We start from the raw sequence: 14,800 nt of genomic DNA on the forward strand, positions 1-14,800 counted from the left end.
AATAGACAACCCGCAGAGAGGGCGACAAATGAATCATAAAGTCCTTCTGATAATTACAGAAGAGTCCCCTTCTTAGCAGCAGAGGAGAATAGCTGGGTTAGAGTCCCCTTCTTAGCAGCAGAGGAGAATAGCTGGGTGAGCGGCGACAGACTGCTGGTCTCTCTGGGTAGGCGCGGGTCGTAGAGGACAGAGGTACCTGATCACACGTAGCATCAGATGAACAGGTAGATTCCGACAGGACGGGACAAGGGTGAAGCAAACAAGACGATAGTTTGGTTCTGGCATGAGAAACTCAAACGAGAATCTGACAAAGACAGAAGCAGGAACAGAGAGAGAAATAGAGACCTAATCAGAGGGAAAAAGGGAACAGGTGGGAAAAGGGTGAACGAGGTAGTTAGAGAAGATGAGGAACAGCTGGGGGAAGGAGAGGAAGAGAAGGTAACCTAATACGACCAGCAGAGGGAGACGGAGTGAAGAGAAAGAACAGGAACAAGACATAATATGACAATACATGACAAGGACAGGAGAAGTACTCCAGATATAACAAACTGACCCTAGCCCCCCGACACATAAACTACTGCAGCATAAATACTGGAGGCTGAGACAGGAGGGGTCAGGAGACACTGTGGCCCCATCCGAGGACACCCCCGGACAGGGCCAAACAGGAAGGATATAACCCCACCCACTTTGCCAAAGCACAGCCCCCACACCACTAGAGGGATATCTTCAACCACCAACTTACCATCCTGAGACAAGGCTGAGTATAGCCCACAAAGATCTCCGCCAGGGCACAACCCAAGGGGGGCGCCAACCCAGACAGGACGACCACACCAGTGAATCAACCCACTCAGGTGACGCACCCCTCCAGGGACGGCATGAGAGAGCCCCAGTAAGCCAGTGACTCGGCCCCTGTAATAGGGTTAGAGGCAGAGAATCCCAGTGGAAAGAGGGGAACCGGCCAGGCAGAGACAGCAAGGGTGGTTCGTTGCTCCAGAGCCTTTCCGTTCACCTTCACACTCCTGGGCCAGACTACACTCAATCATATGACCCACTGAAGAGATGAGTCTTCAGTAAAGACTTAAAGGTTGAGACCGAGTTTGCGTCTCTGACATGGGTAGGCAGACCGTTCCATAAAAATGGAGCTCTATAGGAGAAAGCCCTGCCTCCAGCTGTTTGCTTAGAAATTCTAGGGACAATTAGGAGGCCTGCGTCTTGTGACCGTAGCGTACGTGTAGGTACGGACATATTCAATCAATCCCTATACCAGTCTGCTGTTCCCACATGCTTCAAGAGGGCCACCATTGTTCCTGTTCCCAAGAAAGCTAAGGTAACTGAGCTAAACGACTACCGCCCCGTAGCACTCACTTCCGTCATCATGAAGTGCTTTGAGAGACTAGTCAAGGACCATATCACCTCCACCCTACCTGACACCCTAGACCCACTCCAATTTGCTTACCGCCCAAATAGGTCCACAGACGATGCAATCTCAACCACACTGCACACTGCCCTAACCCACCTGGACAGGAGGAATACCTATGTGAGAGTGCTGTTCATCGACTACAGCTCGGCATTCAACACCATAGTGCCCTCCAAGCTCGTCATCAAGCTCGAGACCCTGGGTCTCGACCCCGCCCTGTGTAACTGGGTACTGGACTTCCTGACGGGCCGCCCCCAGGTGGTGAGGGTAGGCAACAACATCTCCTCCCCGCTGATCCTCAACACGGGGGCCCCACAAGGGTGCGTTCTGAGCCCTCTCCTGTACTCCCTGTTCACCCACGACTGCGTGGCCACGCACGCCTCCAACTCAATCATCACGTTTGCGGACGACACAACAGTGGTAGGCTTGATTACCAACAACGACGAGACGGCCTACAGGGAGGAGGTGAGGGCCCTCGGAGTGTGGTGTCAGGAAAATAACCTCACACTCAACGTCAACAAAACTAAGGAGATGATTGTGGACTTCAGGAAACAGCAGAGGGAACAACCCCTATCCACATCGATGGAACAGTAGTGGAGAGGGTAGCTAGTTTTAAGTTCCTCGGCATACACATCACAGACAAACTGAATTGGTCCACTCACACTGACAGCGTCGTGAAGAAGGCGCAGCAGCGCCTATTCAACCTCAGGAGGCTGAAGAAATTCGGCTTGTCACCAAAAGCACTCACAAACTTCTACAGATGCACAATCGAGAGCATCCTGGCGGGCTGTATCACCGCCTGGTACGGCAACTGCTCCGCCCTCAACCGTAAGGCTCTCCAGAGGGTAGTGAGGACTGCACAACGCATCACCGGGGGCAAACTACCTGCCCTCCAGGACACCTACACCACCCGTTGTTACAGGAAGGCCATAAAGATCATCAAGGACATCAACCACCCGAACCACTGCCTGTTCACCCCGCTATCATCCAGAAGGCGAGGTCAGTACAGGTGCATCAAAGCTGGGACCGAGAGACTGAAAAACAGCTTCTATCTCAAGGCCATCAGACTGTTAAACAGCCACCACTAACATTGAGTGGCTGCTGCCAACACACTGTCATTGACACTGACCCAACTCCAGCCATTTTAATAATGGGAAATGATGTAAATATATCACTAGCCACTTTAAACAATGCTACCTTATATAATGTTACTTACCCTACATTATTCATCTCATATGCATATGTATATACTGTACTCTACATCATCGACTGCATCCTTATGTAATACATGTATCACTAGCCACTTTAACTATGCCACTTTGTTTACTTTGTCTACACACTCATCTCATATGTATATACTGTACTCGATACCATCTACTGTATGCTGCTCTGTACCATCACTCATTCATATATCCTTATGTACATATTCCTTATCCCCTTACACTGTGTATAAGACAGTAGTTTTGGAATTGTTAGTTAGATTACTTGTTGGTTATCACTGCATTGTCGGAACTAGAAGCACAAGCATTTCGCTACACTCGCATTAACATCTGCTAACCATGTGTATGTGACAAATAACATTTGATTTGATTTTGATATGTACGGCAGGACCAAATCAGAGAGATAGGTAGGAGCAAGCCCATGTAATGCTTTGTAGGTTAGCAGTAAAACCTTGAAATCAGCCCTTGCTTTGACAGGAAGCCAGTGTAGAGAGGCTAACACTGGAGTAATATTATCAAATTTTTTGGTTCTAGTGAGGATTCTAGCAGCCGTATTTAGCACTAACTGAAGTTTATTCAGTGCTTTATCCGGGTAGCCGGAAAGTAGAGCATTGCAGTAGTCTAACCTTGAAGTGACAAAAGCATGGATTAATTTTTCTGCATTATTTTTGGACAGAAAGTTTCTGATTTTTGCAATGTTACGTAGATGGAAAAAAGCTGTCCTTGAAATGGTCTTGATATGATCTTCAAAAGAGAGATCAGGGTCCAGAGTAACGCCGAGGTCCTTCACAGTTTTATTTGAGACGACTGTACAACCATTAAGATTAATTGTCAGATTCAACAGAAGATCTCTTTGTTTCTTGGGACCTAGAACAAGCATCTCTGTTTTGTCCGAGTTTAATAGTAGCAGCCATCCACTTCCTTATGTCTGAAACACATGCTTCTAGCGAGGGCAATTTTGGGGCTTCACCATGTTTCATTGAAATGTACAGCTGTGTGTCATCCGCATAGCAGTGAAAGTTAACATTTTGTTTTCGAATAACATCCCCAAGAGGTAAAATATATAGTGAAAACAATAGTGGTCCTAAAACCTTGAGGAACACCGACATTTACAGTTGATTTGTTAGAGGACAAACCATTCACAGAGACAAACTGATATCTTTCAGACAGATAAGATCTAAACCAGGCCAGAACATGTCCGTGTAGACCAATTTGGGTTTCCAATCTCTCCAAAAGAATGTGGTGATCGATGGTATCAAAAGCAGCACTAAGGTCTTGGAGCACGAGGACAGATGCAGAGCCTCGGTCCGATGCCATTAAAATGTCATTTACCACCTTCACAAGTGCCGTCTCAGTGCTGGGATGGGGTCTAAAACCAGACTGAAGCATTTCGTATACATTGTTTGTCTTCAGGAAAGCAGTGAGTTGGGGTCTGAGCAGATTATTTGTTGCAATTGCAAACATAATAAAATGGTGGTCCGATAGTCCAGGATTATGAGGAAAAACATTAAGATCCACAACATTTATTCCATGGGACAAAACTAGGTCCAACGTATGACTGTGACAGTGAGTGGGTCCAGAGACATGTTGGACAAAACCCACTGAGTCGATGATGGCTCCGAAAGCCTTTTGGAGTGGGTCTGTGGACTTTTCCATGTGAATATTAAAGTCACCAAAGATTAGAATATTATCTGCTATGACTACAAGGTCCGATAGGAATTCACGGAACTCAGTGAGAAACGCTGTATATGGCCCAGGAGGCCTGTAAACAGTAGCTATAAAAAGTGATTGAGTAGGCTGCATAGATTTCATGACTAGAAGCTCAAAAGACAATTTTTTTTTTTTTTTTTTTAATTGAAATTTGCTATCGTAAATGCTAGCAACACCTCCGCCTTTGTGGGATGCACGGGGGATATGGTCACTAGTGTAGCCAGGAGGTGAGGCCTCATTTAAAACAGTAAATTCATCAGGCTTAAGCCATGTTTCAGTCAGGCCAATCACATCAAGATTATGATCAGTGATTAGTTCATTGACTATAATTGCCTTTGAAGTAAGGGATCTAACATTAAGTAGCCCTATTTTGAGATGTGAGGTATCATGATCTCTTTCAGTAATGACAGGAATGGAGGAAACACCGTACACCCGGCGACCGTGTCATCGTGCACTGCGCCCGGTCCGCCACAGGAGTCGTTAGTGCAGGATGGGACAAGGACGTACCTTAACCCTAACCCGGCCAATTGTGAGCCGGCCCATGGGTTTCTCGGTCACGGCCAGCTGCAACAGAGCCCGGGCTCGAACCCAGAATCTCTGCGCCACTCGGGAGGCCAACTTAACTCTATTTCTTGAACTGCATTGGTTAAGGGCTTGTAAGTAAGCGTTTCACAGTAAGGTTGTTGTATTCGGCACATGCGCCGCCAACACTACCGCAAAATTTGTTGACATTTTGTTGAAGACCCCTTTCATTCTCTGGGGAACACGGAAAATGTGCGAATTAAAACCGAGGGTCGACCTCTGCCTGAGATCAGTTTCATGAAGATGGATGAAAAGGAGAGGGCATTTGTTAAAGGAATATAAGAATTCCTATAACAATTCCAACATGTGTTCATTAACAAATTACATTTAAATCACTCTGTCTGATTCTATGAATTTGTAAGATCCTTATTTGCATAAAACGGACAGAGACCAGTCTACCAAGATTAGCCAATAGCATTTATTCTCGAGAGTGCTGCTCATAATACCATGTACATTAGTTTATATACCTCACATTTCATCATAAATGTCTCTCCTCCTCTCCGATACAATGGCAATATAGTTCACAAGCCATCCCACATTGTTTAACAGGTGGCAGACAATCTACAACAAGCCCAAGGTTTCTCCCCTCCCTGGGTGGGGACAGAATGTCCTGTAAGGAACACAGTATTCCAGCCGGTCTGACGTTAGCTCCATTCGTTTCTAACAAGGAACAGAAAGTCCTTGTTCTAATTCTTGACTAAAACTACACATTATATTCAGTATTATGATTATAATAAAGATTCATACAGTAACATAGTAGTACATAATTTAGTCATTATTCATAAAAATCCCATAACAGCATTCAATACCAATTGGTATAAAAAGTATAGCTGCTTAACAGGGAGCCTGTCATCAAGTCGCCTTTATTGCTGGCCTTGCCTGCTTTTTGGAATTGGCGAAAGGGGGGTACAGTGACCTGAAGGACATGGACGGCAAAGCACAAACAGGGAGCATATAAATGCCCACATCAGATTCAAGCTTCAGGGAAAAAGCCGCATCGATCATGACAAAGGTCTACGTATTCAAACAAAGTAAGAAGAACCAGGGATAAACCCAAGCGGCTTATCAACAACCTTTAATTTTGGGCCTGAAAGAACTGGATTTTAGAGGACTTGACGAGAGTGAAAGTTCCACTAACAAGGGCAACCACAAGGAGCTTGCAGCGCTCACGTTACGATGCTTCCTGAAGCTTTCTACTGTCTTTTCTGGGATGTCGAAATCAATTCAGAATGATTCGATAGCTTCCATCACATCATCCATTTAAAAGTTACATAAAAGAGACGAGGTTGATGCGTAATTTAGTAAAGACGATAACACACAATCACTCTGGACAGACACAAGTAAAAACATAATCCATAAATGTTGCAGCGGCTTCACCTAAACATTAGAGATCTGACCTCCTGTATGGGATGAAAACGAGACCCCTTTTTCAGTCTGATCAACTGTAGGCTACTAATGAGAGCAGTTGCATGCAGCCTATGTGTGCTCTCCATTTGGTCCAGGGTAACTAATTAGTAACGTTATGTATTTATAGTTCATTTGTGTGTCAAATTTGGTTAATATTTAAAAATTGGGCTGGCTAGGCTGCCTATACGTTTCCAATCCAAAATGGGAATGAATCAATAAAACATTATACTGATGACAGATGTGTTTTTATAAGGCCTACAGTGGTCTGCATGATGAAAACATACGTAAATCAAGTACAGAGTTCTATTGTCTATCAGTCGTCTCTGTTTCTGGGTAGAGGAAATCCCCCTCCTGATCTAGTCTAAATGTAATGTATATGATTTATATACCCCCCCGGAGCCAGGAATTTCTTTCAGTTTTTAGTAAAAACTGGTCCCATCATAACCCTTATAAAACCTTTTTACAACTGATGAATCACTGTCAATCCCTGTCATACCATATAGGGTCCAGAGTTTTCCTGGTTATGTTAACATGGGGTAAAAAATTGCCCCACCACTCTGGGACCTGCCACCGGTCTGACCACTCTGGGACCCTATGGTGGTGCCACCAGTCTGACCACTCTGGGACCCTATGGTGGTGCCACCGGTCTGACCACTCTGGGACCCTATGATGGTGCCACCAGTCTGACCACTCTGGGACCTGCCACCGGTCTGACCACCTGGGACTCTGGGACCACTCTGGGGTGCCACCGGTCTGACCACTCTGGGACCCTATGGTGGTGCCACCAGTCTGACCACTCTGGGACCCTATGGTGGTGCCACCAGTCTGACCACTCTGGGACCCTATGGTGGTGCCACCAGTCTGACCACTCTGGGACCCTATGGTGGTGCCACCAGTCTGACCACTCTGGGACCCTATGGTGGTGCCACCAGTCTGACCACTCTGGGACCCTATGGTGGTGCCACCAGTCTGACCACTCTGGGACCCTATGGTGGTGCCACCAGTCTGACCACTCTGGGACCCTATGATGGTGCCACCAGTCTGACCACTCTGGGACCCTATGATGGTGCCACCGGTCTGACCACTCTGGGACCTATGGTGGTGCCACTAGTCTGACCACTCTGGGACCCTATGGTGGTGCCACCGGTCTGACCACTCTGGGACCCTATGGTGGTGCCACCAGTCTGACCACTCTGGGACCTGCCACCAGTCTGACCACTCTGGGACCCTATGATGGTGCCACCAGTCTGACCACTCTGGGACCCTATGATGGTGCCACCAGTCTGACCACTCTGGGACCCTATGATGGTGCCACCAGTCTGACCACTCTGGGACCCTATGATGGTGCCACCAGTCTGACCACTCTGGGACCCTATGATGGTGCCACCAGTCTGACCACTCTGGGACCCTATGGTGGTGCCACCAGTCTGACCACTCTGGGACCCTATGGTGGTGCCACCAGTCTGACCACTCTGGGACCTATGATGGTGCCACCAGTCTGACCGCTCTGGGACCCTATGATGGTGCCACCAGTCTGACCGCTCTGGGACCTATGGTGCCACCAGTCTGACCACTCTGGGATCTATGGTGCCACCAGTCTGACCACTCTGGGACCTATGGTGCCACCAGTCTGACCACTCTGGGACCTATGGTGCCACCAGTCTGACCACTCTGGGACCTACGGTGCCACCAGTCTGACCACTCTGGGACCCTATGGTGCCACCAGTCTGACCACTCTGGGACCTATGGTGCCACCAGTCTGACCACTCTGGGACCTGGTGCCACCAGTCTGACCGCTCTGGGACCTGCCACCAGTCTGACCGCTCTGGGACCTATGGTGCCACCAGTCTGACCACTCTGGGACCTATGGTTCCACCAGTCTGACCACTCTGGGACCTATGGTGCCACCAGTCTGCTTGCAGTTGTCAGTTATCACCAGGTATGTGGATGGGCTTTATTCAGGAACGTTCCTTGGGATACGTTGATGTGTCAGGTGGGCGAGATGTGCAGTCTGTGTTTTGGACTTGATGGATTTTGAGATGTTTGAGTTTAACTTCAAGAAGAAACGCATTGTCCAAACCTACGATGGCGCAGCTGTAATGGAATGTCTCTGCTGTTTGTATGTACAGCTAAGTCCCCTCCTGTCCCCTCCTGTTCCCTGATTAAGAGGTGATGACCACTCCACTACTCCAAGCACTGTGAGGACCCCTGTCAATGTTCTGTCATTACTGTGTGTAGAGTCACATCATGTAGAGAACACATCATGACACAAAGATTTTACTCCTTGCTTGGACTAACTCATTCGTAGCTCTTTTGTCTAACTGTGTTGTGTTATTGTTGTTTTGTCTTCTCAGTCAAATCCTGTCCTGCACTGAAGCCTCTGAACACCTCAACTCATGCCTCGTACAATCACAACTGTGATCTCTTCCCAACACTATGCAAGTAGCCCTCTCATTCCCATTCCCCATAATATTGTACTATAAATGTCTTTATTAAATGCTTTAGTTTAAAATAATATATATATATATTTTTTACACACTTTGTCATCTCCGCACCTATACTGTTGATCTCTAATCCTCCTAAAGTTTTCACGTCACCAGCCTCCACTGGACTACAGACGGTATCTTGACGCATGTAAGGATAAATCGACCAAAAACAGTGTGACCCCCCCCCCAGCCAGCTGACCCCCAGCCAGCTGACCCCCAGCCAGCTGACCCCCAGCCAGCTGACCTGATGTAGAAAATGGCGTTCACTACAGCCCTGTCCTGCACCACTTCTACCGTGAGACCTGCACACAGCATCCGGTCGACGCTATCAACTGCCTTTTCTCTCACGAGTGAGTCCATGCGGCCAAACTTCTCTCGTGTGTCCTGGGAGGAAAATGGACGAGACATAACGGACTGTGAAGGACAGTGGAGGCTCAGGTGACAGACATTATCAAGGGCCATCCACTTTGAACATGTGCTATTGGGAGGACGACCTGAAACACTATCTGAAGCAGAACAGAGCTGTCAACTCTGCCTGTAAATTGTTTACTCCACGTGTAACTCTGTTGTTGTAACTCTGTTGTTGTTTACTCCACGTACTGTTGTTGTCGTTTACTCCACGTGTAACTCTGTTGTTGTTTACTCCACGTGTAACTCTGTTGTTGTTGTTTGTGTTGCACTGCTTTGCTTTATCTTGGCCAGCTCACAGTTGTAAATGAGAACTTGTTCTCGACAAGCTTACCTGGTTAAATACAAATAAAAAATGGATTTACTGTTGATAAACTGTTTATTTGGGCTATCATGTTGATTTTGGAAGTCTACACACTGAGAAGCTTATTGTAATGTAGATTAAAAAATGAATTGGGATACCGATCTGTCATTAACATGCCACTCGCAACAGTGTAAGACAGGGACAAACAGTACTGAGAACAGTTAATACTGGTAATATAAGTAGTACATACTGTCTATATATGGTTCCCTGTTTGTAAATGTACATTCTAACTGTGTCGGGGTGTGCTAAGTTGAGGGTCTTGAATTTGAGTGATAGACCCAAAGTGGGGCACTGAAGACTGACATTATAAATTTGGGTTGTATAACATTGATAGTAGGGTGCAAACATGTTATGGGTAGATGGAAGGATTTATGTGCAAATGCCGGAGGCTAAGTAGGAATGCCTTGGAGATCTACCGGCTGGCGACCACGGTTTGGCTCTTTTCTCTGACAGCCACAACTCAATCAGCTAGACTACCCAAATTGCAGGCTTCCCAAACACACTGATGATATGAAACAATCCACAGCGAAACATTTGTAAAGAAGCTAATGATCATTTGTGGTTAAGTCGTGCTCCCTGGGGAAGTATTTTGTATAATTTTATTTAGACAGGAGTAATTATATCATTTGGCCGAAACATCAATTTACTTTAGGGCAATCCAACTTCCTAACAGTGCACTGTGCACGCGCCACCTTTCCTTTCCAGTGTTCAGGGAGCTGAAACCAGAGATCTGTATATAATGATGAGATGCTCATGTCTTTGCCCTAACAATGGGAGTCTTTGTCCAATGTTCAGGGAGCTGAAACCAGAGATCTGTATATAATGACGAGATGCTCATGTCTTTGCCCTAACAATGGGAGTCTTTGTCCAATGTTCAGGGAGCTGAAACCAGAGATCTGTATATAATGACGAGATGCTCATGTCTTTGCCCTAACAATGGGAGTCTTTGTCCAATGTTCAGGGAGCTGAAACCAGAGATCTGTATATAATGACGAGATGCTCATGTCTTTGCCCTAACAATGGGAGTCTTTGTCCAATGTTCAGGGAGCTGAAACCAGAGATCTGTATATAATGACGAGATGCTCATGTCTTTGCCCTAACAATGGGATTCTTTGTCCCAAAGGCGGGAAGACAGGCGACAAGCTCAAAATCTGGAAATGATTCCCATTAGAAACACATTGGGTTTATCCTGGACAGAATTTGGCGAGTGAGCCCTCTGGCCTCTCTTCCTCCCTGCTGAGACTATATCACCGAAGAAAGCATCAGAGCGTAACAGATCCCCGACAACCACACGGGCTACTTCGGCACTGGATTCCCCCACATGCTCTTCATGGTTCACCTCGAGTACAGACCAGCACCAGCACTGGATTCCCCCACATGCTCTTCATGGTGCACCCCGAGTACAGACCAGCACCAGCACTGGATTCCCCCACATGCTCTTCATGGTGCACCCCGAGTACAGACCAGCACCAGCACTGGATTCCCCCACATGCTCTTCATGGTGCACCCCGAGTACAGACCAGCACCAAAACAGAAAAGTTGGAGGGAAAGGAAGTCCATGGATGGTATTGGATTTGACTGTTTCCTTTTGTGATGATGGGATTTGACGCTACTGTTTCCTTTTGGGATGTTACCCCATTTTGCCCCGATGATGAACTCTCGCCACGTTCAGTTCTGTTCTGTCTTTGGCACGGTTTGGTAAAGGGTCGTGGTAGACCACCACCACTGGTTGAATAACAATGCCTGCTCCACCCCCATACGCATGGACACTGGCTGGCTCTCACGGAGACTGCTTGGTTGATGATAAGGACAAAATCTGTCACTAAGGGTGTTGCCATTTTACCTGCTTCTGTAGACTATTGTTTTTCCAAGGCACACACTTAGGCATGTGTCACTGTTTCACTGTGTGACACTCACTGAGGCCAGTGTGTCAAGGCAGTCATTCACAATAGTGTTCTGTCAAATTTGCCTTAAATCCAGAAACGTACGGGCGCTGTGATTTGTGGTTTACAGGAAGTGTGAGTCTCGGACACATTATAGCTTTGAATTTGTATGTATGTGCGACGTAGGATAGACAGAAATAAACCTCAAATTAATTAAATGTTCTAGAATGACCCAGAAAAGACCAACCAAACCCACCTGCTGTCTCTGTCACACAAAACAACAGTCCCGTTGGAGGTTCTGGTCTGTGAACTGTCGCCGGACGTTCTGGACTGGGTACTGTCGCCGGACGTTCTAGACTGGGTACTGTCGCCGGACGTTATAGACTGGGTACTGTCGCCGGACGCTCTGGACTGGGTACTGTGGCCGGACGCTCTGGACTGGGTACTCTGGCTCTCTCCACTGGCTTCCAGTTGAAGCTCGCATCCGCTACAAGACCATGGTGCTTGCCTACGGAGCTGTGAGGGGAACGGCACCTCAGTACCTCCAGGCTCTGATCAGGCCCTACACCCAAACAAGGGCACTGCGTTCATCCACCTCTGGCCTGCTCGCCTCCCTACCACTGAGGAAGTACAGTTCCCGCTCAGCCCAGTCAAAACTGTTCGCTGCTCTGGCCCCCCAATGGTGGAACAAACTCCCTCACGACGCCAGGACAGCGGAGTTAATCACCACCTTCCGGAGACACCTGAAACCCCACCTCTTTAAGGAATACCTAGGATAGGATAAGTAATCCTTCTCACCCCCCCCCCCTTTAAGATTTAGATGCACTATTGTAAAGTGACTGTTCCACTGGATGTCATAAGGTGAATGCACCAATTTGTAAGTCGCTCTGGATAAGAGCGTCTGCTAATTTACTTAAATGTAATGTAAATGACTGGGTACTGTCGCCGGACGCTCTGGACTGGGTACTGTTGCCGGACGCTCTGGACTGGGTACTGTCGCCGGACGCTCTGGACTGGGTACTGTCGCAGGACGCTCTGGACTGGGTACTGTGGCCGGACGCTCTGGACTGGGTACTGTCGCCGGACGCTCTGGACTGGGTACTGTCGCCGGACGCTCTGGACTGGGTACTGTGGCCGGACGCTCTGGACTGGGTACTGTGGCCGGACGCTCTGGACTGGGTACTGTCGCCGGACGCTCTGGACTGGGTACTGTCGCCGGACGCTCTGGACTGGGTACTGTGGCCGGACGCTCTGGACTGGGTACTGTCGCCGGACGCTCTGGACTGGGTACTGTGGCCGGACGCTCTGGACTGGGTACTGTGGCCGGACGCTCTGGACTGGGTACTGTGGCCGGACGCTCTGGACTGGGTACTGTGGCCGGACGCTCTGGACTGGGTACTGTGGCCGGACGCTCTGGACTGGGTACTGTGGCCGGATGCACTGGACTCGCCGGGCTCTAGACTGTCGCCAGACGCTCTGGACTGGGTACTGTGGCCGGACGCTCTGGACTGGGTACTGTCGCCGGACGTTCTGGACTGGGTACTGTCGCCGGACGTTTTAGACTGGGTACTGTCGCCAGACGCTCTGGACTGGGTACTGTCGCAGGACGCTCTGGACTGGGTACTGTCGCCGGACGCTCTGGACTGGGTACTGTGGCCGGACGGTCTGTGGGCCTGGTGCGTGGTGCCAGCACTGGTGGTACCAGGCTGGAGACACGCACCTCAAGGCAAGTGCGAGGAGCAGGAACAGGGCGTACTGGACCCTGGAGGCGCACTGGAGGCCTGGTGCTGGTGCCGGAACTGGTGGTACCGGGCTGGAGACGAGCACCTCAGGGTGAGTGCGGAGAGGAGGCACAGAATACACTGGACCGTGGAGACGAGAACATAGAGCTGGATCAATATGTCCTGGCTGGATGCCCATTCTAGCCCGGCAAATGCAAGGAGCTGGATTAGAGCGCACCGGGCTAGAATAGCGCACTGGAGACACCGTGCTAGAACGCACTGCATTTATGAACTGACAAGGCTCTGAATTTATGAACAGACAACTGACAAGGCTCTGAATTTATAAACTGACAAGGCTCTGAATTTATGAACTGACAAGGCTCTGAATTTATAAACTGACAAGGCTCTGAATTTATAAACTGACAAGGCTCTGAATTTATAAACTGACAAGGCTCTGAATTTATGAACTGACAAGGCTCTGAATTTATAAACTGACAAGGCTCTGAATTTATAAACTGACAAGGCTCTGAATTTATAAACTGACAAGGCTCTGAATTTATAAACTGACAAGGCTCTGAATTTATAAACTGACAAGGCTCTGAATTTATAAACTGACAAGGCTCTGAATTTATGAACTACCAGATCACACTGGCACTCCAGACTGAATTTACAAACGCACCATATGATTGGCGGTAAAGATGGTTTATTATATTGACAAGATACCCGAGTGACCGCCCTAACAATGGAAATGCATGTCCTCAATGAGTGAAGAAAAGTGAGATCAGGTGGGACCATTCTAGCCAATGAGAGGGCAGATATGTGTGTGAACAACAGGTAAGTGGTTTTTCTCAAAGTTGCCAGAATGACACGTCTCCACTTATATCAGTACATTTGTAAAAAGCTAAACATTACGAAACGTATATTCAATAAAATAAGCCTAATGTAATTCGATACACTATAATAGCACTCCATACAAAAAAAGGCTTATCTCACGCGGACAGATTTTGGGCAGAGTAAATCCTCTCGCTTCTCCTCTTCCTCTCTGCTGGCGGCTATAATACATTGCTGTAGGTGGACTCAGTGGACGAGACAGTTGAGGAATACGGACATCACAACGTGGTTTGACGTTTATTTAGTGCTGTAGCAATACCTGTTTCGTACGCCTAAATACATATTTATTTTCTGTCGAAGACTGCCATTATTTACGTGGCTATAATAATGGTGTGAAGGTGGATAAACGGCCGGGGACCAACGCTTCTCCAAGATTTCTGCGTTAATCAGTATCTGAACGCCGGTGCTGTGAACATGGATATCGACGATGGAGCAGAGGAGCTTTCCTTGGAGGAAATCTTATCGTTGTACAGCCAGCCGATCAACGAAGAGCAGGGATGGGCTGTTTGTTACCAATGTTGCAGAACTTTGGTTCAGAAACACCGGAGGATTAATTCCAAGACCTCCAGCGCTTCAGTTGGGGATTTGCCGAGAAGGATTGAAGGACCTGGCGATGTACGGATACTGAGAGATGGAACCGTTCAGTTGCACCACCAAGACCGCACAGGTAAACAACACAATGTCTGTCAAAAGCGGACCTACTTTGAAGCA

General features: G+C 47.9%; 1 protein-coding gene across 1 annotated transcript in view; it reads left to right on the forward strand.

Annotated features, from left to right (window-relative positions):
- The first annotated feature begins 14,187 nt into the window (after positions 1-14,187).
- LOC127909593 (protein spire homolog 1-like) overlaps positions 14,188-14,800 on the forward strand; it is a 53,166-nt gene continuing 52,553 nt past the window's right edge. Inside the window, exon 1 of the mRNA XM_052471748.1 lies at positions 14,188-14,756. Coding sequence (XP_052327708.1) covers positions 14,504-14,756 — 253 coding nt within the window. The 5' untranslated portion in view covers positions 14,188-14,503. The remainder of the gene's footprint in view (positions 14,757-14,800) is intronic.

Source organism: Oncorhynchus keta, chromosome 19 (genome assembly GCF_023373465.1).
Source record: "Oncorhynchus keta strain PuntledgeMale-10-30-2019 chromosome 19, Oket_V2, whole genome shotgun sequence".
In the NCBI taxonomy this organism is placed as follows: domain Eukaryota; kingdom Metazoa; phylum Chordata; class Actinopteri; order Salmoniformes; family Salmonidae; genus Oncorhynchus; species Oncorhynchus keta.